Genomic DNA, 23,169 nt, shown 5'->3' with positions numbered 1-23,169 from the left:
AATGGAACAGAGTAGAAAACCCAGAAATGAACCCACAATTATATGGTCAGCTAATCTTTGACAAAGCAGGAAAGAATATCCAGTGGGTAAAGGACAGTCTCTTCAACCCAGGGTGTTGGGAAAACTGAACAATAACATGCAAAAGAATGAAACTGGACCACTTTATTACACCACACAGAAAAATAAATTCAAAATGGATGAAAGACCTAAATGTGAAACCTGAAACCATAAAAATCCTAGAAGAGAACACAGGCAGTAACCTCTTGGACATCAGTCATAGCAACTTTTTTCTAGCTATGTCTCCTGAGGCAAGGGAAACAAAAGTAAAAACAAACTATTAGGACTTCATCAAAATAAAAAGCTTCTGCACAGCGAAGGAAACAATCAACAAAACTAAAAGGCAACCTATGGAACGGGAGAAGATATTTGCAAATGACATATCTGATAAAGGATTAGTATCCAAAATATATAAAGAATTTATAAAACTGAACACCCCCAAAATGAATAATCCAGTTAAAAATGGGCAGAAGGCATGAATAGACATTTTTCCAAAGAAGACATATAGATGGCCAACAGACACATGAAAAGATACTCAACATCACTGATTATCAGGGAAATGCAAATCAAAACCACAATGAGATATCACTTCACACCTGTCAGAATGGCTAACGTAGCAACACAAGAAACAACAAGTGTCGGTCAGGTTGTGGAGAAAGGGGAACCCTTTTGTACTGTTGATGGGAATGCAAACTGGTGCAGCCACTGTGGAAAACAGTATGGAATTTCCTCAAAAAGTTAAAAATAGAACTATCCTATGATCTAACAATTGCACTACTAGGTATTTACCCAAAAAATACAAAAATACTTCAAAGGGATACTGCACCCAATGTTTATTTATAGCAGTATTATCTGTAATAGCCAAATCATGGAAAGAGCACAAATGTCCATTGACTGATGAATGAATAAAGAAGATGTGCTATATAGACAGAATGGGATATTACTCAGCCATCAAGAAGAATGAAATTTTGCCATTTGCAATGACATGGGTGGAGCTAGAGTGTTATGCTAAGTGAAGCAAGTCAGTCAGAGAAAGACAAATACCATATGATTTCACTCATATGTGGAATTTAAGAAATGAAACAAATGAGCAATAGGGAAAAAGAGAGAGAGGGAGAGGCAAATCAAGGAACAGACTCTTAACTATAGAGAACAAACTGATGGTTACCAGAGGGGAGGTGGGTAGGAAGATGGATTAGTAGATGATGGGAATTAATGGGTGCACTTGTTGTGACAAGCACTGGATGTTGTATGTAAGTGTTGAATCACTGTATTGTGCACCAGAAACTGATATTGCACTTGGTGTTACCTAACTGGAATTTAAAGAAAACTTAAAAAAGGAAAAAAAAGAAAAAAGAGGAGGTGGTATATATACACAATGGAATACTATTCAGCCATAAAAAAGAATGAAATCTTGCCATTTGCAATGACATGGATGGAGCTAGAGAGTATAATGCTAAGCGAAATAAGTCAGTCAGAGAAAGACACATACCATATGATTTCACTCATATGTGGAATTAAAAAAAAAACAAAACAAATAAGCAAAAGAAAAAAAAAGAGAGAAACCAAGAAACAGACTCTTAACTATAGAGAACAATCTGACGGTTACCAGAGGGAGGTGGTAGAGGGATGGGTGAAATAGGTGATGGGGATTAAAGAGTGCACTTGTCGTGATGAGCACTGGGCGATGTATGGAACTGTTGAATCACTATATTGTGCACCCGAAACTAATATAACACTTTACCATATTGGAATTAGAATAATAATACTAATAAAAAGAAGACATAAAAAAATCACCATCATCTGTTCCCGGTCTAGTAGAACTTCAGAGCCACTGCAGAAATGTGCATGCTTCCAAAGCTGGGTCTGTTCATCATGAAAGAAGACCGTGAGTCCAGAACTCTTAAAGAGGCCTCCTCCCTCAGAGCAGTTTTTATCCAAAGATTTTGACCAAATGACTTCCATCTCATCTGAATTTTTTTAGGCACAAATATTTCATCATGGTGATATAGTTGAACCTGCACACCTTCCAGTGATTCTCACAAATAGAATGGTATTTATCGTGTACTACGTAAAGACATTAAATAGAAGGCATCAAAAGTTTGTGACTAACTGGATTCACTAAAAAAAAAAGCCACTCCCCCCACCCCAGCCCTTGATTAAATGACTCTTTTTTTTCACTCTTGAATCTGCATGGTCTCCTGGAGTTTCCCAAAGACTCTATAATTATGTAGGGATGCTTGATTAGAACTGCCTTCTTGGGAGTCAGTTATTGGACTGAAGAAATGCCTTAGAGGTAGAAGAGATGGCGCTAGCAGTAAGTTTTTGAAGTACCAAAGAAGAATTTGGAAGAGAAACCTAAATTTGTTTTAGGTCAGAAGTATCTGGGAAGGCTGCATGATGACTGTGAACTACTATTTAAAATAAACAAGTTGAATTCAGTTATCCCCTGAGCAACTACCTAATAATGGATTTGGCATCTTTGAATGTGCAGTAATGTTTTCATTCTATTAGGGTAACTTGTAGCAAATTAATTTTAGGATGGATATATCTGTATCTTCACTGTATGTTTTAAATGTTTTGATACTGTTCTCATCTGCCACACTGTTTCATTCATATATAGCATCATATACTGGCACTGTGTGGCTGTTGGACTGTGACTTGATATTGATAATGGACTGGAAAAAGTTGTAAAGGGCCAAGCAAACCATCTTCTACTATATGAATAGTTAATCAGCAATAAGAGTATCTTTCAGAAAATGCTGGAGCTTTAATGGATATTACTCACTGTTGAAAGAGAAAACGGGAAAAAAAAAATGCCACACACTGTAAAATGAGGTCAGGTTACACATACTCTAGTCCCTGTAAAACAGGGAAGAATTTGTAGGCTCTGAAGTTTACATCGTGTGTTCAACAGTCCACAAAAGGTTGGGCTTTATACTTAATAAATAGTACTTAAAAAGATTGTTTTTGTTTTTTTCCCTACGTGCTCTCTCACCCAAAGTTGAATTCATTTCCTTGTATAATTACCCTGTCAAATGTTAATTTATCTCAACAAATTCTTATTGTGCTCCTGCTACGCAGTAAGCACAGAATTTTGGATAAGTACTGAATTTTGGATAGATCAGTGGTCAGTTGGGTTCATTGAAAGGAAGGTACTTCTGTTTGTCCCAGATAAACCTTACCTAAGGGAAGAACTGGGAGATTGAAGAAAAGATGTGCTGATCAACAAGACAGAATTGGGAAGACAAAAGTGGTGATTGTTTGGGAAAGAGTATCTTGTCAAGAATCCACTCTAACCAGTATATCTGGCTCTGTGGTTGTTCTGAGGGTGACTGAAAACTTTCTAAGCCTTTGACACAACACGGAAGTTGTTTCTCATATATGAAAGACTAATCCTGGGAAGCACGTTTTGTTTTACCCAGTTCATTTTTGCTTTATCTCATCCAACAACCATTTATAAAGTATTTGCTTACGCTTTGTTAACCAGTGTGCTAGGTATTCAAAACCAGTGGTCTAATGACTTATGCTTAAGGGTCCTAGTATATATGTTTTTATTGTTAACCAGTGTGCTAGGTATTCAAAACCAGTGGTCTAATGACTTATGCTTAAGGGTCCTAGTATATATGTTTTTATAGGAAGGAATTTTAAAAGTTCACTTCCTAGAACATTGTGAATGTTCTGTATAATTTTAAGCTTTGTGTAAGAAATAGTAAGAGGTTATTTTATTTACTTAAGAAGAAAAAAACATTTATTTAAAAGTAAAATTGGTATTTTGTAAGTAACATGTCTGAAACTAAGATGAAAGATATATTCTTTTTTTAACTTAAAAATGCCCAAACTGGGGGCACCTGGGTGGCTCAGTTGGTTAAGTGTCTGAATCTTGGTCTCAGCTCAGGTCTTGATCTCAGGGTTGTGAGTTCAAGCTCCACATTGGGCTCCATGTTGGGTGTGGAGCCTACTTAAAAAAAATTATATTATCTATCTATATATAATATATATTACATATAATATATAGCAATATATATTATATATTATTATATTAATATATTAATTATATTAACATATCATACTAATATATTGTATTATAATAATATATAATGTATATATAATATATTACATATAATATGACTATTAATATAATATGAATATATTATTATGTATATAGAATAAAAATGTCCAAACTAAAAAACTCAAACACTATAAAAATAATGTTCAATAGCAAATTAAATTCCCTTCTACTCCAGAGAAACAAGTATTTATCAGTTTCCCGTTGGGTATCTTGAGTAATAGTTTAGGCATGCACAAACGTATGTGATTCCAGTTCCCTTTTCATACAAATGGGTACATATGTAAACTCTACAGCTCCTTGTACTTTTTCAGGTCCATTGCAGTCCTTTTTACTGGCTGCTCAGTATTCCATTGTCTGGGTGAACTGTTCATTATTTAACCATCCCTTGCCAGTGGACATTTAAAATTTCCCCAGGTTTTTGCTCTTATAGGCAGTTATATATAATAATTTATCTTTTTTTTTTTTTACATATATCTTTCCCATGTGTGTATCTTTGGGATAAATTTTTAGAAGTGTAATTCTAGAAGCTGGGTCAAAGAGTATATGGTTCAATTTTGGTAGATATGGTCAAAAGGAGGTTCATGGGAGTTGACCAATTTATACTTCCATTAGTGCTATGTGAGAGTACCTGAATCCCCACATTTTAACCAGAACACTGCATTTGAGATCTTTTTGACTTTTGCCTGTTGGCTAGGTGAAAATGTTATCTTATTTTAACTTTTCTTTCTGACTAAAGTTGAACATCTTCTTATGGATTAAAGCCATTTGTTAGTATTTGTTTTGTGATCTTCTGGTTTCATGTCCTTTGCCTTTTTCTTATTGCTTCATTGGGCTTTTTCTGATCAAGTTGTAAGAGTTCTCTTCTCTCTGTATAAGAAAATTTGCCCTTTGTCATATGTGCTGACAATATATTTTGCAGTTTGTTGTTTAGGTTTTGACTTATGACACTTTTTTCTTTGTATATTTAAAAATTCTTATGCTGTCAAATTTAGCTATTTATAAAGTTTTGGGATTTTGTGTTTTACTTAGAAAGTACTTTCACATTTAGAGGCAAGAGAGATTATCTGTTGTTTTCTTCTAGTATTTTCATGGATTAGTTATTTTTATCTTTGGTCAATCAGAATTTATTATGTTAGAGAAACAAGGTAGATAGAAATTTAGTTTTATTTTTTCAGCCTCCTAGACTCTATCTTTTCTCCACCTATTTGAAGTACAGTTTTATTGTATACTAAATTCTTATATAAGTGGGTCTATTGCTGGACATTTCTTCTATTTCATTGCTTTTCATGCACCCAGTGCAAACTTTTAATTATTAAAACCTTATAGTATTTTAAAATCTAGAATTTTCCTGGCTATACTAGCATGTTTCATTTTATTATCTGACCTTTAGAATCAGCTTATCTGTTTGCAGATGACAACAATGACAAAAATCTGTTAGTATTCTTATTGAGATTGCATTACCTTTATAATTTAATTGAGATAAGTTGATAATTTTACAATACCCAGGAACAGGATACCTTTAAAATTTATTTGAGACTGTATTATGGCTTTCTGGAGTCTTAAAGTTCATATAGATTTTTTTTACATTTTTTTTTTAAAGATTTTATTTATTTATTCGACAGAGAGAGAGACAGCCAGCGAGAGAGGGAACACAAGCAGGGGGGGTGGGAGAGAAAGAAGCAGGCTCATAGCAGAAGAGCCTGATGTGGGGCTCGATCCCATAACGCCGGGATCATGCCCTGAGCCGAAGGCAGACGCTTAACCGCTGTGCCACCCAGGCGCCCCTTTTTTTATATTTGTTATTAAACTTATTCTTAAGATTTTTTGTTTAGTTACTGATCTTATAAATAAGATCCTTTTTGGCATAATGTTTTCTGAGTTTTATTTATTTTTTTATTCAGGAAAGGTGCTATATTGATTGTCTTACTGTTTATAATAGTTTTTCCAGTTTCATCTCATAGGTCTTCTTTTTTAATTACATTAAATGTAAATACTGATAATTTTGCCTCTTCCTTTGCTGTTTGCATCTCATTTCTTTCTCTCTTCTAATTGCATTGATTCATACTTTTAGGATAATGTTAAATAATAGTGGTGATAGTGTGTATCTATGTTTTGTTCCTGAATTTAGTAAGATTGTTTCTAGAATTTTGTCATTAGTCATAATATAGACCTTGGATTTCAGATCCCCCCCCATATAATCATGTTAAGGAACTATAACTACTTTTCTTTGTTTTATTAAGAATTTTTAAGAGGTGCCTGGGTGGCACAGTCAATTGAGTGTCTGACTCTTGGTTTTGACTCAGGTCGTGACCTCGAGGGTGGTGGGATCATGCCCTGAGTGGGTCTCCATGCTCAGTGTGAAGTCTGCTTGGGACTCTCACTCCCTCTCCCTCTTCCCCTCTGCTCTGTGTGTTCTCTGTCTTTCTCTCTCTCTCTAAAATGATAAATAAATCTTAAAAAAATTTTTTAAATTAGGAACTTATGTTGAATTTTATCAAACATGTTTCTAAATTTATAAATATTATCATTTTTTCTCCTTTGATCTGCTAATGAAATCTGGTAAATCTTCTAATATTGAACCATTTTTGTCTTACTAGTAAAAGCCTCACATGATCATGCATGTATTATTCTTTTAAAGTATTGATGGATTCTGTTTATTGATATTTTCATTAGGATTTCTATATTAATATTTATATGAATGTATGAATCATAAATGAGATGGCTTTACGGGTTTTTATCTTCTTTAAAGGGTGCTTGAATCAGTGTTTTTCTGGCAATATACAAAGAATTTTAAAACTTTCTACCTTTTACTCCTACAAATTTAAATAACATTAGAATTATCCATTCCTTTGAAAATTTGATAGTATCCGTCTGTGTAACTATTTGGGCTTGGTGCTTTGTGAAGTGGGGCTTTGATATATTTCTTAGTTACAACATAGGTTTATTAGCCTATTTAATGGAGTCTAACACTAATTAATGACATGATGTTTATATATTTGACACTGTGAGAGTTTAGATTATCATTTTTAGCTGTTGGATCTTCTTTGTCAAGGTAGGACAGAGGGACAAAGTCAGGCTTCAGGGAAATAGCTGAGGGATAGCAGAACCTACCATGGGAAGACCAGCCATATTCTTGTCATTGAAGGGTTGGCATTTAGAATTATACGTGTAACTTCATATTTTCTCATTCATGTCAGTCAAAGTGTGTATGTCTGACAGGGGAAGGAAATTGTTAGGGAATATTCAGTCAGGGTTAAGCTGATCTGGTGGAGTTATTTGCAGGTTGTACAGTGTTCGTCGAGGATTCTGGGCACTAGAAGGCTTCTTTAAGTCATCTTTCATTTGAATTTAAACTAAGTGTTTTGGCCAATACATTTATTTGTTTATTTATTTATGTATTTAATCCAAAATCTGTTTATTGGGATAGCGTCCCACTCATCTTGATTCAGAGTGCTTTTAGTGCTGCTTCCGCCTGAAGGAGCATCCTTCTGTAATCCTTGCTTTTCCTCCTGTGGGCTGGCAGAGGGCAGTGGAGCAGCGGACACACAGAACTACCATTTGTGCATGGCTAAAGATGGTGTTGACTCTGTAGCATCCGGGGCACTTCAGGTCCATGGAGTAGGAGTTGGGGGTCTGCACCAGGCGCTTCTTCTTTTCCTCTCCCGGGGACGGGTGCAGGAGGTCCTTCGTGACGGCCATGTTCTCCTGGGTAGGTCGTCACTGCCGGAAAGGTGGCCAATACATTCAGAAGGTCTTCGACTTGTAAACACCTCACAGCTCACAATATTTTCATGCACTGTGCCCAGCTCCATAAGTGCATTTCTGTCTTCTGGTCTCCCTCGCTAGTTTTATCAGGCTAAGGTCATAACACAGTCACTGTGGACAGCATTCTACTAGACTCCCAATTGTCATGAGCCCATTTTTTAAAGAGGGTCATATGTGAAGAATTGGGTCTATACCTTAAAGAAGAAGTAGAAAGAGCACACAGGCTTTGAGTCAATGAAATGTGAAGTCATGTTACTTTTGCCATTGAACTACTTATTAGGCTTCTCCCAGCCTTCTTCTGTAAATAGTAAATGGGGATAATGATATGTCCTTTGCAGGGTTTTGTGAAGATTTAATGAGATAATGTATCTGACGAACCTGGAGCATAATTAGCATTTAATAAATTTCTTTTTTTTTTTTTTAAGATTTTATTTATTTATTCGACAGAGATAGAGACAGCCAGCGAGAGAGGGAACACAAGCAGGGGGAGTGGGAGAGGAAGAAGCAGGCTCATAGCAGAAGAGCCTGATGTGGGGCTCGATCCCATAACGCCGGGATCACGCCCTGAGCCGAAGGCAGACGCTTAACCGCTGTGCCACCCAGGCGCCCCTAATAAATTTCATAATAAATTAAGTCCTTTCCCCTTAATAGCTTATAATTTAGTTTTATTGCATGGTTTTCTTTAAGTCTGGTTCCACTTCATTCGTTCATTCAAAAACTATTTATTGAGCACCTGCTCTGTTGCAGGCACTGTTCCAGGGGGCCTTAGAGCAACGATTAAGGCAGGCAGTGTCTGTGTTCTTATGAAATTTGCGTTCTGATGCATAGATGGAAAGAGATAAAAAACAAACTAGAAAATATCAGGTGGTGATTAGCAATGTGATAAAAAAAAACAAAAACAAACATAAACCAGGAGAGATAGAAATCCAGTGTTAGAAGTACTTCTTTAGATTGGATGGACAGGAAAGGCCTTTTGCATAAAGTGACAGTTTACTGAGACCCGAATAACAAGAAGGAGCCAGCAGTGTTAAGATCTGGAGGTAGAACGTTCCAGGCAGAGGCACCAGGTAGGAGAAAGGTGGTAGTGAGCTTCTTATGCTCCAGGAATAGAAGGCTGAACTGTTCAGACAAGGGCCAGATCTTGAGGGACCTCATAGGCCAGCATCTGGAGTTTGGTGTGAGGGGAGTTTGGAGTTTCTCAGAAGCCTAAGATCTATGGATGTGTGTTAATTATCATGGCTGAACTGTTGTGGTAATAGTCTAATCTCAGCATGAACCCAGATAATATACATAATATTATCCTTTGGGGAGAATGAGAATGAGAGCCTTATCTTAATATAGTGAAATAAGTGGATTAAAAATCAAAGTGAGGCCTAATACACATAACTAATTTTTATGTTAACTAATGAGAGGTGATTAAAGTAATATGCTCATATAATTAACTTTTAATTATTTTTCTTAGTGACATTTAGTTTATGATAACTCTTCTTGGGATATTGTAGCATAATACGAAGTTATGTGACCACATAAGTAACGAATTTGTTCTGAACATCACTCATATTTGATGGTAACTTAGATTAAAGATAAAGGTATATTTTTTAAAATAAATTTTTTAGAATAGTTGTAAAGATAGTACAGAGAGTTCCCACATGTTCTACATCCAGTTCTGCTCTTACTAACATCTTACACTAGTATGGTACCTTAGTCAAAATTGAGGAACCAATATTGATACATTGTTAAGAAATGAAATTTTTAGTTGCAGAGCAACTCTGCTGCTAACCACCCAGAGTTAGTGCACACTCACAGGTTGAGGTAACAGTTCTCCACGAGACTCTTCTCATTTCATATATCAGCAGGAGGCTTCGGGGTTTCTGACTAAGGAGCTGTATAAATTCAGGGGTTTCCACTAACTATTCCTCAGGTTCAGTAATTCTCTGGAATGACCCAGAACTTAGGAAAGTGCTATACTTATGATTACAGTTTTATTATAAAGAATACAAATCAAGACCAGCCAGTGAAGTGATGCACAGGGCCAGGTATGGGAGGGTCCCACAAGGGAAGCTTCCATGGCCTCAGAATGCATCACCCTGAGGCACATTGATATAGATGATTACCAACCAGGAAAGCTCACTGTGGAATGTCTCTCAGTTTGGCTTTTTCAGATGTTTTTCTCATGGTTAAATTGGGGTTATCGTTTTTTAGGGAAGAAGACCATAGAGCTAAAGTGCCATTCTTACCACATCATATCAAGGGTACATAGTCAACCTGACTTATGACTGTTGATATCGACCTGGGTCATCTGACTTTAGATAGTGCTTATCATTGTAAAGTTACTCTTCCCTTCCTTCCCCGTTTTTCATATTGTGCTCTTTGGAGCAGTGTGCAGCCCACACTTAAGGACTGGGGTATTATGCTCTGCCTCCTTGAGCATGGAGTAAGATTTAGGAATTTTTGATAGAAAGAGAAAAGATTTGAAATGTGTAGGTTATTAACAATCTGTTAACCTTTTTCAAGTACTAGAAAAATGGTATCTTAGAGCTGGATGGGAACTGGAGGGGCCATAGTTTGAGATTGAGAGAGTACGCTGCTGAGGAGAGGGACTGTAATAACTCAAGGGCCGCATTTACCCGTTTCTGTCTCAAGTTGCTATCTGTGGAGTGGGAGGTGACCTATGGTAACCTTGCTGAATAAAAAGCCATCAGTCTTCTCCCAACCACCCCCCGCACCCCCATCCCCCACCTTCAAATGTGTTTTATGATAGGAAATATGGTGAGAGCTGCTTCTTTCCATGTGTACGGTAGTTGTGCACATTGTTTAATTTCAGCTTATTAAAGTGGTGTGCATGCTATTTTCCATGCAATTTAATTCTTATATAGGTTTAATTTTAGAAGTTGAATTCTGATTTTGTTATCCTTGTTTTTTATCTGGAAAGGTGCAACTTCTGGCTTATGGGAAAATTGTTTTAATGTGTTATGTACATTCAGGTTCTGTGATCTGGGATGTCAGATTACTTGTTGGACTGTTTAGAGAAAAGATGATCACTATATTAAATCTGATAGTTGGTGAGTAGGAAAAATACATTCTGAGTTGGCTAAAGTATTTGAGAACCCTACTGTGACAGGTGGCCTCATGCAAATAGCTGTCTTCATGATAAAACTCTAGCTTCCAGCCACATGCAAATAATATGAAATTTTAAGTCAGAATATTCACTGAAAGGCATTTGGTCTGGGATTGGGGGAAGATATGTTGTTCACCTTGTAGTTTGAGTTGCATCTTTATAATATTATTCTTTCAATTGTTCTAAGCAACAAGCATCATTTATAACATCTAAAAACAGTTAGCCTCTTTTGTGCTCATTATAAAACATGCAGTTCTTAATGGGCTGATTAATCCAAACAACACCCTCTGAGAGCAAGAGTGTTACCTCCACTTTATGGAAGGAAGAAACCCAGGGGGTGATAGTGACATGATCTGATTTGAGGCAGTGCTGAACCTGGTAGATTAGTTTTGGTTGTCTTGACTGGGTCCATGTCTAACTGAAAAGAAAAGCTGCTTCTTGCACGTTAGTTGGTGAACCTCACCCTACCATGCAGGGAACAACACTTTTAGGAAGAAATGTTACTTCTGGACCGGAGGATGGGCAAGTCCCACCCAAACAGCAGACTGTGCAATGTATTGCTATACCTTTTCATCTTCAAAATGTTGATCCATCAATAAGTATTGTTTTCCCCAGTAATTTTTCCAACTCTATCTATCTATCTATCTATCTATCTATCTATCCATCCATCTATCCCAAAAATATGCTCTTTTTCTAATTAACTTTAGATCAGGGTTTCTCAACCCAGATACGGTTGGCCTTTTGGGCTAGATAATCCTTCAGTGTCGTGGAGGCTGTCCTGTTCATTGTAGGGTGTTTAGCAGCAACCTTGGCTCCTGCTCAACCCCATCCCAGACTGTGACAAACAAAACTGTTTTCAGACATGACCAAATATCCTTCAGGAGGCAAAAATCACCCTATGTGGAAACTGCTGCTCTAAAGTTAGCAAGGCAACCCTCAGACCCCAGTTCTGACTGTCGCGTGTAACTCGGCAGTGCTGTGGATCACCACCAGCCTCCTTTTCTCCAGCTGTAAAGTCAGGGACATTATTTGTGCCTGTTAATGCTGTTTCAGGATTTCATTGAGAAGATAAAACAGTAATGAATAACTTTGTATAGCAAATTTATCTTGACACAACATTGAACAGTTTTGAAGTAAGCCAAATTATATTTACAAGTTAAGTACATTTCCCCAGGTGAATTTAAACTATCTTGTCACTGCTTAATTATATTCCTATCTACTTTTAGGAAAACCACAAACATTCCCCCACTTACCTCTTTGTAAAGCTTCACAGGGTTCCCTCAGCAGTTTTTGTCTGTAGCTCTTTGATCTCAGAGTGGTTTTGCTAACCAGTACTCAGTGCTAGTGATTTCAACTAGTTGTTTCCCTTTAGGGAAACAGAATTCCTCCTCTCTACCTCCTCCTAATTCAAAGCTGAGAGTTTAGCAAACCCTGGCCTGGGAATACTTAAAAGAATAAATCTTTTCAACTTTCTTTGAACATCTTATGTACATCTTAGGTAAAGGTTCATGCTGTTTGCTTAGATGCCATTATGAAAGAATGGAGTAGAGCAAAAGAAAACCTGCAAGCATCATCTTTTGCTCCCATCATCTTTTCCTTTTGGATATATATATCCAAAAGATAGGTTAAGACGTTGCATCTGACCAGGGGCTGGAGTTAGGGGTGGGCCTGGCGGAAGGGGTAGAATGAGCTTCCTAGACTCCGTGGAAGGTATTTTTGGGCTGCATCTCTGCTACTTTGCTTCTGAATCTACCTTTCAACCTCAATTTTCGAAAGTGTCTTTTACATCAATTAGCACATTAAGTGTCTTTTTTGGGTGATCTGAAAAAATAAGAAACCCTGAGTAGAATGTACACATAGAGGGATCACAGAAGTATCAGCTTTGTAACTGTATTTTTCCTTTTGTGGGACTCATTTATTTTGAATGTTCTCCCTTTTATAGCTGGTACCTTTGGCTATCCCAGGGAAGCAGAGGAGCATAATGATTAAGGGCTCCAACTTTGGAGTTGGAAGGATCTATATTTAAATTTGGTTATGCCCATTCCTAACTCTGTCTCCTAGCTTCTCTGTGCCTCATCTGTAAAACAGGTGTTAGAACACCAGTTTCATAGGATAGGAGTGTGGATAAAATGAGATAATGTCTTTTATTAGGTACTTGGTAGGAGCTCAGTGAAATGTGCTTCCTGTCCTTTCACTCTCCCTTCCTGCTTTTCTTATCCTTCCCCCACTGAAACCAGTTAATTCCATATAATTTGGATTATCCAGAATAAACAAAGGACCTCCTTTCCCACCATTTCCCCACCATGCTCACTCTTCCGATCTTTTCTAAGCCTCAACACCCCAAGTGTGTTCATGCCCCATGGCCTTTGCATTCACTCTTCTCTTTGCCTAGAACATGTTTCCCAGATATCCACGTGGCTTGTTCCTTCACTTCCTTCAGGTCTCTATTCATATGTCACTTATCAAAAGAACCTTCTCTGGGGGAACCTGGGTGGCTCAGTAGGTTAAGTGTCTGACTGTTTTTTTTTTTTTTCTGTTTTAATGTTTTTTTATTATATTATGTTAGTCACCATACAGTACATCCCCGGTTTCCGATGTAAAGTTCGATGATTCATTAGTTGCGTATAACACCCAGTGCACCATGCAAAACGTGCCCTCCTTACTACCCATCACCAGTCTATCCCATTCCCCCACCCCCCTCCCCTCTGAGGCCCTCAGTTTGTTTCTCATAGTCCATAGTCTCTCATGCTTCATTCCCCCTTCTGATTACCCCCCCTTTCTTTATCCCTTTCTTCCCCTACCGATCTTCCTAGTTCTTATGTTCCATAGATGAGAGAAATCATATGATATTTGTCTTTCTCTGCTTGACTTATTTCACTTAGCATTATCTCCTCCAGTGCCGTCCATGTTGCAGCAAATGTTGAGAACTCGTTCTTTCTGATAGCTGAGTAATATTCCATTGTATATATGGACCACAGCTTCTTAATCCAGTCATCTGTTGAAAGGCATCTCGGTTTCTTCCACGCTTTGGCTATTGTGGACAATGCTGCTATGAACATTGGGGTGCATATGGCCCTTCTCTTCACTACGTCTGTATCTTTGGGGTAAATACCCAGTAGTGCAATGGCTGGGTCATAGGGTAGATCCAGCCCCATGTAGGGAGGGCTCTGCACTGGCCGTGGAGTCTGCGTAAGATTGTTTCTCTCCTTTCCCTCTGCCCCTCCCCTGGCACACTCACACACACTCTCTCTCTAAAAAATAAATAAACAAATAAAATGTAAAAAAAAAAAAAAAAGAAAAACCTTCTCTGACCACTGTATATGAAATAGGACTTGCTGTCCACTTCTTGGTACTTCCTAACTTCCTTGCCCTGCTTATTTTTTCCCATGCCACTCAGCATTTATTGGCATATTTTTGTTTCTGTACTGTCTTTATCTCCCCACTAGAATAGGAGTCTCATAAGGACAGGGACTCTTTGCTAATTGCCATATTGCTCAGTGCTTAGGACAATACTTGGCCTGTTTTTGGTACTCAATAAATATTTGTTAGATGCATGAATAAAAAATAATATTAATTTAATTAAATTAATTAATTTATTTTAATTTACTTAATATTATTTTTTATTCATGCTACATTTTTTGAGTTTTTCAAGAAAAAAACATGTGGATTGAATTTAAAAAATAGTTAAAATACTTAAATTGTCCCTTATTGTTATTGCCTCAAAATACTATTCAACTTAGTGACCAATTTTAGCCTTCACTGTTTTATATTAAAATATGATTGCTTCTGAGGCTTTTTTCCTTTATGCAGTTTTAATTTTAGAGAACTTCTAATTATATCATTAACATTACCATCTGTAGGTCACTGTTGTGTGGTGGATTGGGAAAACAGGGAGAGTCCTATATTCTACTTATATCAATTTTTTGTGACCTTCAGCTGATTGTCAAAATCCCAGTACTTTTTTCTTTTTATGGAGAAGTTGACATACATGAAATACTGAGGTAGATTTTCTTAATAACCTAAATTGGCGTCAAGAGATATTTTGTGATCAAAAACCAGTTGACTACTATGGGGAAAAAAATCTGAATTGCTTTTTAAAAATTAAATATTGAAAGTTAAATTAAATTAAAAAAATTAAAGTCAAAAGAAAATTAAAATTAAAAAGAAAATTAAATATTAAATAGTACGCAATATTTAAACAACTGGAGTTGTGGTCATTTTAATTTTAGCAATCTAATGATAATTACACTTGTCAGCCAAATGATTTGGCATGTATCTTTTTTTTTATTTTAAAGATTTTATTTAGTTATTAGAGAGAGAGTGAGCGAGAGAGAGCATGGGGGCGGCAGAGGGAGAGGTAGAAGCTGACTCCCCGCTGCGCTGGGAGCCTGACTATGAGGAGGACTTGGTGCTCAATCCCAGGCATGACCTGAGCTGAAGGCAGACGCTTAACCGACTGAGCCACCCAGGTGCCCCTTGCCATGAATCTTTAAAACCTCACCTAAGATGCTGTTTTATTTCTGCTCTATTTGTGCTTTACCTCTGTTTCTGTACCTGGTCCCCTTTGGATTAATAAAGCATTCAAAGAACAGGAAAATCTGGTATCCTTATGAATTCTATGGCTTTCACATATTATCTTTTTATTTCAGGTATGGAAGAATGATAAACAGTTTAAACAATTTTTAAAGCAAACTTTGATAAGCAAATTTTTTATGAGCTGTTTCATGACTTCTGGCTTTTTTTTTTTTTTAATAAGACTGCACAGTGTTTTTCATTTTCTGTTTAGTACCGCCTGTTCTGAGAGTGTTATACTTTGCTTTCATAATTTATTTGAGAAAACATAGACCTATAAATAAGTCTTTTCAGTGTGGGAATGATGAGATTTATTAAATGTTTACTAATATTCATACGGCAGGGTTTTTTTGTCCTTTGAATAATGAATGATAAGAGAAAAAGCTAAAATATTTACCACATTATTTACCGTACCTACCGAGACCATCCCAAACATTCATGATTTTTATCTAGGAGGTTTATCCATTTTAGGGCCAGTCTTCTCTGAAATATGAAAATAAAACCTTTGCTTTGAAGGACATTTTGCACTTGGAACAAAGCAAAATTTGTTAAGTAAGTGGATTTTATATCCCGTGGGGCTAGAGAAGTAGGAATATTTTATTTCTGGCACCCTGGGATGGACAACACTATCCGATCTAAGATTGCCCGTCCACAGCCGTTCACACAATGAGGAGTGTTTAAAGCAGAACCATCTACGTTTTCTGAGTTTTTGGTACATCAGCAAATAATTCAAACTATGTTTGTTCCCCTGTGCCAAGGGGTTCTTGGGTTGTTGTGATGCAGCTTGGCATAGCACAGTCCTCCGCAGAGCAGTGCCTGGCTGTTTGTGCCAAGGTAACTTGTACTCTCTTTGCTGTACTCAGGGGACTTTGCAGGTTGCTTTTTTTTTCCCCCCCAAACTGTCCATTTCCTCCAGTGCATTTTTCTTTTAGTATTTTTCCTCTCTCACGGTGTCTCAGCCTGAGATAAATTTAACTCTCCGTAGTGTATGGGAATTTGGGGTCTTATATTCTCTACAAAGTAGATAGTCACATTGCTTAATCCTGGTTAGCTCAGTGGCACACAGAGTTTGAGTTTATACGCCATTTCCAGCTCTCCTTCCACTTTCTCCTACTTCCAGCCACTGTCTAATCTGGGCTAGAGCTATTTCTATCCATTGCCTTGGTCACTGGGAATGCGAGCTCCAGTCTCCACCCCCCTCACTACCTCCTCCCCCATTCTAGCTCCCCACCGCCCCACCCCCACCAGCCCTGCTCAGCTTCAGAGATATCAGAAATATTTTTTTGTAGCTTCATAGAAGGCATCTTGGTGGTTAACCAGGGTCCTGCCCAGCAGGACCCTACTTAGATGTTTTGTCCTAGGAATTAACTCTACAAACTTCTCTTTCCTGAATCAATTCTGTAAATTGGAAAGGCTCATCTTTGTCTTTTTGATTCCACAATGTTTCAAAAGCTGTAGCTTTCTCACAATTCTGCCCTCATGGTTTTGCTCTACTTTCTCTTACCCAGGGTCCCCAACCCCACTCCAGGCATTCTCTGGGATCTGTGACAGTGCTCCGTCATGTGATTAGTAGGGAAGGATGTGGTCATGATGTGGCTAGGCTGTGGTATGCCATTAAGCTAGTGGCTAGAAACCTGCAAACCAGACTTCAGAATCAGGGTTTAAAGATACCATTGTGATCCTATGCAGGCAAAAATCTGCTCAGTTAGAATTCCTGCTTTTTAAAAAGGTAGGCAATCGGGTCTTAAAAGATAGGAAAGGCACTAGGGTTTACTGAGCCCTGTTCTCATTCAGCCCTCACAGCATTCCTGTAGAGGAGCACATGGGCCGCAGATGCATCTCAGAAAACAGGTGCAAATATAGGTACAGAAATACAGATACAGGGGCGCCTGGGTGGCGCAGTCGTTAAGCGTCTGCCTTCAGCTCAGGGCATGATCCCGGCGTTCTGGGATCCAGCCCCACATCAGGCTCCTCCAGTAGGAGCGTGCTTCTTCCTCTCCCACTCCCCCTGCTTGTATTCCCTCTCTCGCTGGTTGTCTCTCTCTGTCAAATAAATAAATAAAATCTTAAAAAAAAAAAAGAAATACAGATACAAGAAGGTGCACAAATGATAAATGTGCCTAATAAAGTTACGATAGAAAGACAGTGTGGTATGGTATGGTTTTGGAAAGTCACAGAGACCTGAGTTTAAATCTCACTTTTATCCCAACAAAAGCAATAGTCCTGCTGGGGCAATGTCCCTTTTAAAAGTAACAAATACAGAGTTCTGGTTAAAAAAGTACAATTAAAAAAAATTTTAAATGAAAAAAATCTCACTACTCATCACGCTGGTGTGGTTGCATAGGCTCTTTGGAGGTAGAATATGGACTCTGTTAAGAAAGAGAATGGCAAAATTCCCTCCATGAAGTAACTGCAAGATGCCTAGATTTTTCAGAAATCTTACACAGGTGAATAGAAGAAACCGAGCTTGCCAGCTGGTCGGGCTGCAGCATTAAAGCAAACCCTGGGGATAACTCAACACTCAGTGTAAAATATGCATAGGAGAAATTTAGGGTGCTACTCAGAAGCTAAATCAGGAATAATACGAAATACAAAGAGTTGGGGTTTTGGTTTGTTTTTCTCGTCTGCCCCAGTAGGCAGGCACATGCTTATTTTCCTTCTTTCCTGTGTGGTACCATTAATCTAGGCCTCATTCCTTGCCAGACCAACCCTTTCCAGCATCTGATGATTTGTTTAATCAAAGTTATATTTTCTTTCAATAAAAATTTTAAAAATTAAAAACTTGTCCCATACTTTAAAGAAACCACTGGTAATTTTTGCACAAATATTAGTTTCTGTGTCAAGGAAAAATGAAAACAGTATGGCAGACAAGTTTAGATAAGATATATTCTAACATACAATCCTTTCTAATACAGGCTTTATGGGTTCCCTGAGGTGACTATTGTCTCACTGAAAAAAAAAACCCTCTTCTAATGATTTCACTGCTATTATTTCCTTATTTAGCTATTTAATTATGCATGACAATTGATGGATGGAGAACAATTTTTCGAATTAAGCTGAGCCTTCATATTCAAAGGTATTTTCCCTTCTCTGCCTTTAGAGATCTTTTTTTGAGTTTATGTAATATTGAATTTAATATTTAATCTTTAAAAATATTTGAGAGACTCAGCATAGGGATTGTTAAATGTAATTTAAATAACTTCTTCCTTATGAAAGAGAGGACAATTGTTTTCGCTGAATTATAAATGTTATTGTATAATTTCAAGCTTTCAGAGATTCTATATCTCGCAGTTCAACAACCCCTCTTTGAAAGTCAGAATGCCTGAGAGAATCCCATTTCCATATCTAAAATTAGAAATGGCATGCAGAGACTCCAGGCATTTTACCAGACATAGTAATGATATGTTTTTTCTTTTTGTTAAAACTTGAAGAAAAAAATCAACCAGGTAGCTCTCTACAGAATAGTCTGTCTTTCTTTGGACAGTACTTCTGCCCATTTATTTGATTTGAGAAACAGGTGTAGCTGTGTATCTATGATGCGTCCCTTACCACTGCTCAGTTTTTGATTTAGGATTTTTTTTCTCCTAATCGAATCTGTGAGGTCATACAAATGTTGTTGTTCCTGTATTTTGTTTATGGACAACTGTATTTGTGAAACACTCCTCTGCCAAACTTAAGCCACGTGTTCTAGGTGTCTTGGAGGATCTTCTGTAAGTGCTCTTTTTGCCATGCATGGGGCTTTGCCTTGTGACTTTAAATAGGTACCAACTGCTAGAGAGGGTGCAGAGAATTCACATTTGCAGTTGGCCCTTACATTACCTGGCAACTGATCATCATGTGTAAGGGATCTGCCTCCTCCTTTACATTTGGGAAATTGACCTTGGGGAGGAGATTGGGGAAGGGCCCAAATGGAAGAAGCAAAGTTCTCTCTGGGGACCGGGTGACCTTCTCCTGGCATCTGGCTTTTCCACCCCATCCAGTCCAGCTGCCCTGCTTGGGCAGCCGGCTGTGTTCCCAGCCCGCAGAGGATCACCGCCCAGGGCCTAGCGCCCTAGCTCAGTTTGGCAGGTCATCTGTGATTTTTTGTTTATTACTACCTCTGTACTCCAGCGGCATATGTAATTCAAATCTGACTGTAATTTATATCACCTTGAAGCCTAGTAAGTGTAGTCTTTACCTACATCTTAATATTTGCCAGATTGTTTTTTTCTCCCTACAGTTAAAAGTCAGAAGGTCCTGTATTAAATCTGAGAAATGAAAAAGTAGAGGCCTAATTTCAGAACAGTGGTACCTTGACTGTCATTCCTGTGGGGGTAAAGCTTTGTGCTGGTGGACTTGTCAGATTGCTGTCTGCAGCACTGCAGTTCAATTTCATATTGGAAAACATAATGAAATCTAAATTGGACACTACCCTCTTCTTTCCTTTAAAATCCTTCAGTAAGGCGCGCGTGCGCGCTGGCTCAGTCGGCGGCGCAGGCGACTCTTGATCTCAGAGTTGTAAGCTTGAGTCCCGCGTTGGATGTAGAGATTGCTTGCAAATAAAATCTTTTTAAAAAAAACGATCAAATCCCTCAGTAATTTTTCATAATGTAATGAAAAGATATAGCCCATACCTGAAGCCCATAGGCAGTATCTGGCCTGTAGATATGTTTATTTGTCCTGCTCAGCATTTAAAAACCTGTAGATTTCACATAAGGACCAGATTCTCAGCATCCCTTGAAAATCTGGAAGATGTGTCAGTATTGAGCCTTTATTCTCACATTGGCTGGAGCTAAGAAGAAACAGCCCCCCACCCCTTGGGTTGGGCGGTCTGCCATACTAGCTGCTGCTTACACTCCGAGTACTTGGTTCAAGTATATTATCCATGGGGCCCTCTAGGCACCCTGGAAAACCCCTCCAGTCTTATTGCCCTCTTGTATTCATATCCTTATCTGCTTTACCTGTAAAAGAACAGCTTGCAGAACACTAAGGAGAGAGTCGTCCTCCCCAGCTTCTGGGCTTTTGCACATTCTAATCTCTCTTCTTGTGATGCCTTTCCCTGCTTTCTCCTCATGGTAGACTGACTCTTACTTAGCCTTCAAGACTCAGCTTGGTCATGGTATTTGAGAAGCTACCACTCCCTCTCTGCCTGTTCATGTTAGATACCCCTCCCCCAGGCCCCCTTTACTGTTCTTTGTGCCTTGGTCGTAGCACTTAGCACACTGTGTGGCAACTGTTGAGTTACATGTCTTTCTCTCCCTTAGATTGAGGGCCTTGAAGGCAGAGTCTGTCCTACTTTCCTTTTACTCAGTCAATCACAATTCTTGGCTCACGGTAATCTTACAATACAGTATTATTAATTGATAGGTTTAACATTGTGTGAGGCAGTGGCTTCTCCACCTTAGCTGTACCGTAGAATCATCCAGGAAGTTCTAAACAATCTCAGTATCCACGCTTCACCTCAGACCAATTGTATCAGAATCTGAGAATGGGGTCCCAGAATTAGTAGTTCATACGGTTCCTTAGGTGGTTCCAATGTGCATTTGAGAGCCACTGGTCTAAGATGTTTGACTAGGGTAATCTAAAGAAATTTGCCATGATTTTAGCTTGGGATTAGAACATTTCGTGATGATTTTAAGAGAGTTCTTCTGGGATGAACATTTTTACTTAACTTTGGCAGCAGCTGGGCCTTTAAATAAGTAGGAACCTATTTTCAAGAAACAGTTCCTCTTACAACGGTCAAATAATGTTGCAAGGTGTAATGGTGACGGATAGCTAACAGCAATGTCAGGTGCAGTACATTAACAGCTTTTTATAATTTTGGTAGTTTATGTTGTGTAGCCATGTGCCATTTTCCACGTTGCTGCATTTTGATTTAAAATTCAAGTGAATTATTTTTCAGTCACTCTACAAATTAGCTCAGGCATTTGTTGAGTTTCCAGTACCAACTGCTTCTCTTTTCTGCATATTCTTTTTTGTTTTATATTGGAACTGCTAGTTGGAAAATAGACAAAGCCAAAACATTAATTGGTGTCGTGTGGAAAACACACTTGGGATCAAAGCCATTTTAACTTGGTGAAAGCTATCACCAGCTGCATTGTCTGGTAATTAAATGATCAGTCCTGAGCTCATGATTAGTTTGGAGAGGTCTCAGTAAAAAAAGAAAGGAAATAGTGAAAGAATTGAGGAAACATTTATGACTTGGGATTGTCTTTATGTCGGAGAAGAATAGACTGAGGCAAAAGAATTTCTGCATGGGCACTTTTTTTTGTGGATGGTTATTTTTGTCTCCACTGAGAATGAGGTAGTAGGCATTTGGTTTAAAATTAAGGGAGTTTTAGGGATTTATGTCTAAAGAATCATTTCTTGTTTATAAAGACTCTTAGTGGTATTAACTGTGTGATCTCTTTTTGAGGAGATTTTTATGAAGATTGGCTACTCTCTGTCTGACTGGATAACTTCTTGAGATTTCTTTTATCTCTATGATTAGAAGATCTCTTCCAATTAATCTTTTGTGTCTGAAGCAAATATCTTTTTAAAACTTCCCATTTATCTTACTGGGAAAGCTGATTTATCTAGATTGACTCTAGCAATAGTACTTTATTGCTGTAGTATTTTAGCTTTTCTAGAAATTTCCTGCTTACTCTACTTTTGTTTTCCTCTTTGGGCTAACAGAGCCTAGAAGGGAGGGATCCGGTTGTTCTGACCTCTCTTCACAGGGATTCTCCTTATGGGAGGAGGGTGGGGGAGATGCTGGGCTACTGGAGAGGTGCAGGAGCTGCCTGGGGGAGCCCTGGCCAGGAGCTGTGGCCTCATTTTCCAGTCCCACCCCGGCTGGCTCATTCCCAGACCAGGAGCAAGAGCATTACTTGTCCTGGAGAGAGAGGTAGCTAGCCCAGAAGGGCCAGACCCAAAGCTCTGCCCAGCCAGGGTGTCACCTTCAGGGACCTGAGGACACCTGGGATAGAATTTCATGTCTTGACACAGTGTGTTCCATCATAGGGCAGAGAAGGTGACTGATTAATCACCTAGTCAGCCTGGCACACTTAGCTGGATCTCTCTTCAGTCGTAGCCTAGTGAATCAGGTGTTGAATTTTGAAATCCTGCCTCCCCCCCCGCCCCGTCCCATATTTGTAGAGCAGTTCCATCTTTCTGGAGAGGAGAGGAAGGTCGCCATTGGAGGCATTTTCTGCTTCCTGGACACCTGTCCTTCTGCTGACTCCTTCTGCGGCCAGCTGCCTTCCCTTCTGCCTCCCATGGTCTGGGACTGGCTTCATACATTTGCTTGGATGACTTAGGTGAAGAAGTGGTAGGCAGTGGCCCACAGAAGGGTGAGAGTACTGGCAACAAGGGCAGGGGAGGGATGCCAGCTGCTAATGTCGCTGTGCCTGGCACCAGTGTTCTTCCCAGAATCTGCTCCCCTGGCCCAGCTCTGCCAGCACGAGGCTCCTGTGTTTGGAAATACAAAATTCTGATTTAATTCTGGCAAAAAAATACTTCTTTTTTCTTGAGTTTGCTTAGATTAGTATCCTGATTCACTCTGTTCTTTGATTGTGGAGATCTGGCCTTCGATGAAGGTTATCAACATGACGGATGGAAAGGTGAG

General features: G+C 38.5%; 2 protein-coding genes across 3 annotated transcripts in view; one reads left to right on the top strand and one right to left on the bottom strand.

The window, feature by feature from the left end:
* PPM1L (protein phosphatase, Mg2+/Mn2+ dependent 1L) overlaps window positions 1-23,169 on the top strand; it is a 281,955-nt gene that overhangs the window by 26,026 nt on the left and 232,760 nt on the right. Inside the window, exon 1 of one of the 2 annotated variants that reach the window (XM_044383522.3) lies at window positions 14,819-23,164. The exons of the other annotated variant lie outside the window; for it this stretch is intronic. Within the exon in view, the coding sequence (XP_044239457.1) occupies window positions 23,135-23,164 (30 nt within the window). The 5' untranslated portion in view covers window positions 14,819-23,134. Of the gene's footprint in view, window positions 1-14,818; window positions 23,165-23,169 lie in introns of those variants that run through there. 2 annotated transcript variants of the gene reach the window in all.
* LOC113254144 (40S ribosomal protein S27-like) lies at window positions 7,532-7,834 on the bottom strand. The gene has a single exon (XM_044383533.3). The coding sequence runs from the start codon at window positions 7,826-7,828 to the stop codon at window positions 7,586-7,588; it is 243 nt and encodes an 80-aa protein (XP_044239468.2). The 5' UTR covers window positions 7,829-7,834; the 3' UTR covers window positions 7,532-7,585.

This window comes from Ursus arctos, unplaced genomic scaffold (assembly GCF_023065955.2).
Source record: "Ursus arctos isolate Adak ecotype North America unplaced genomic scaffold, UrsArc2.0 scaffold_20, whole genome shotgun sequence".
Classification (NCBI taxonomy): Eukaryota; Metazoa; Chordata; class Mammalia; order Carnivora; family Ursidae; genus Ursus; species Ursus arctos.
The sequence above is the reverse complement of the archived record's forward strand: the minus strand, read 5'-3'. Positions and strand labels throughout refer to the sequence as shown.

Bases quoted from the DNA above. Each gene is read 5' to 3' on its own strand.
- LOC113254144 (XM_044383533.3), bottom strand. From the start codon at position 7,828: ATGGCCGTCACGAAGGACCTCCTGCACCCGTCCCCGGGAGAGGAAAAG.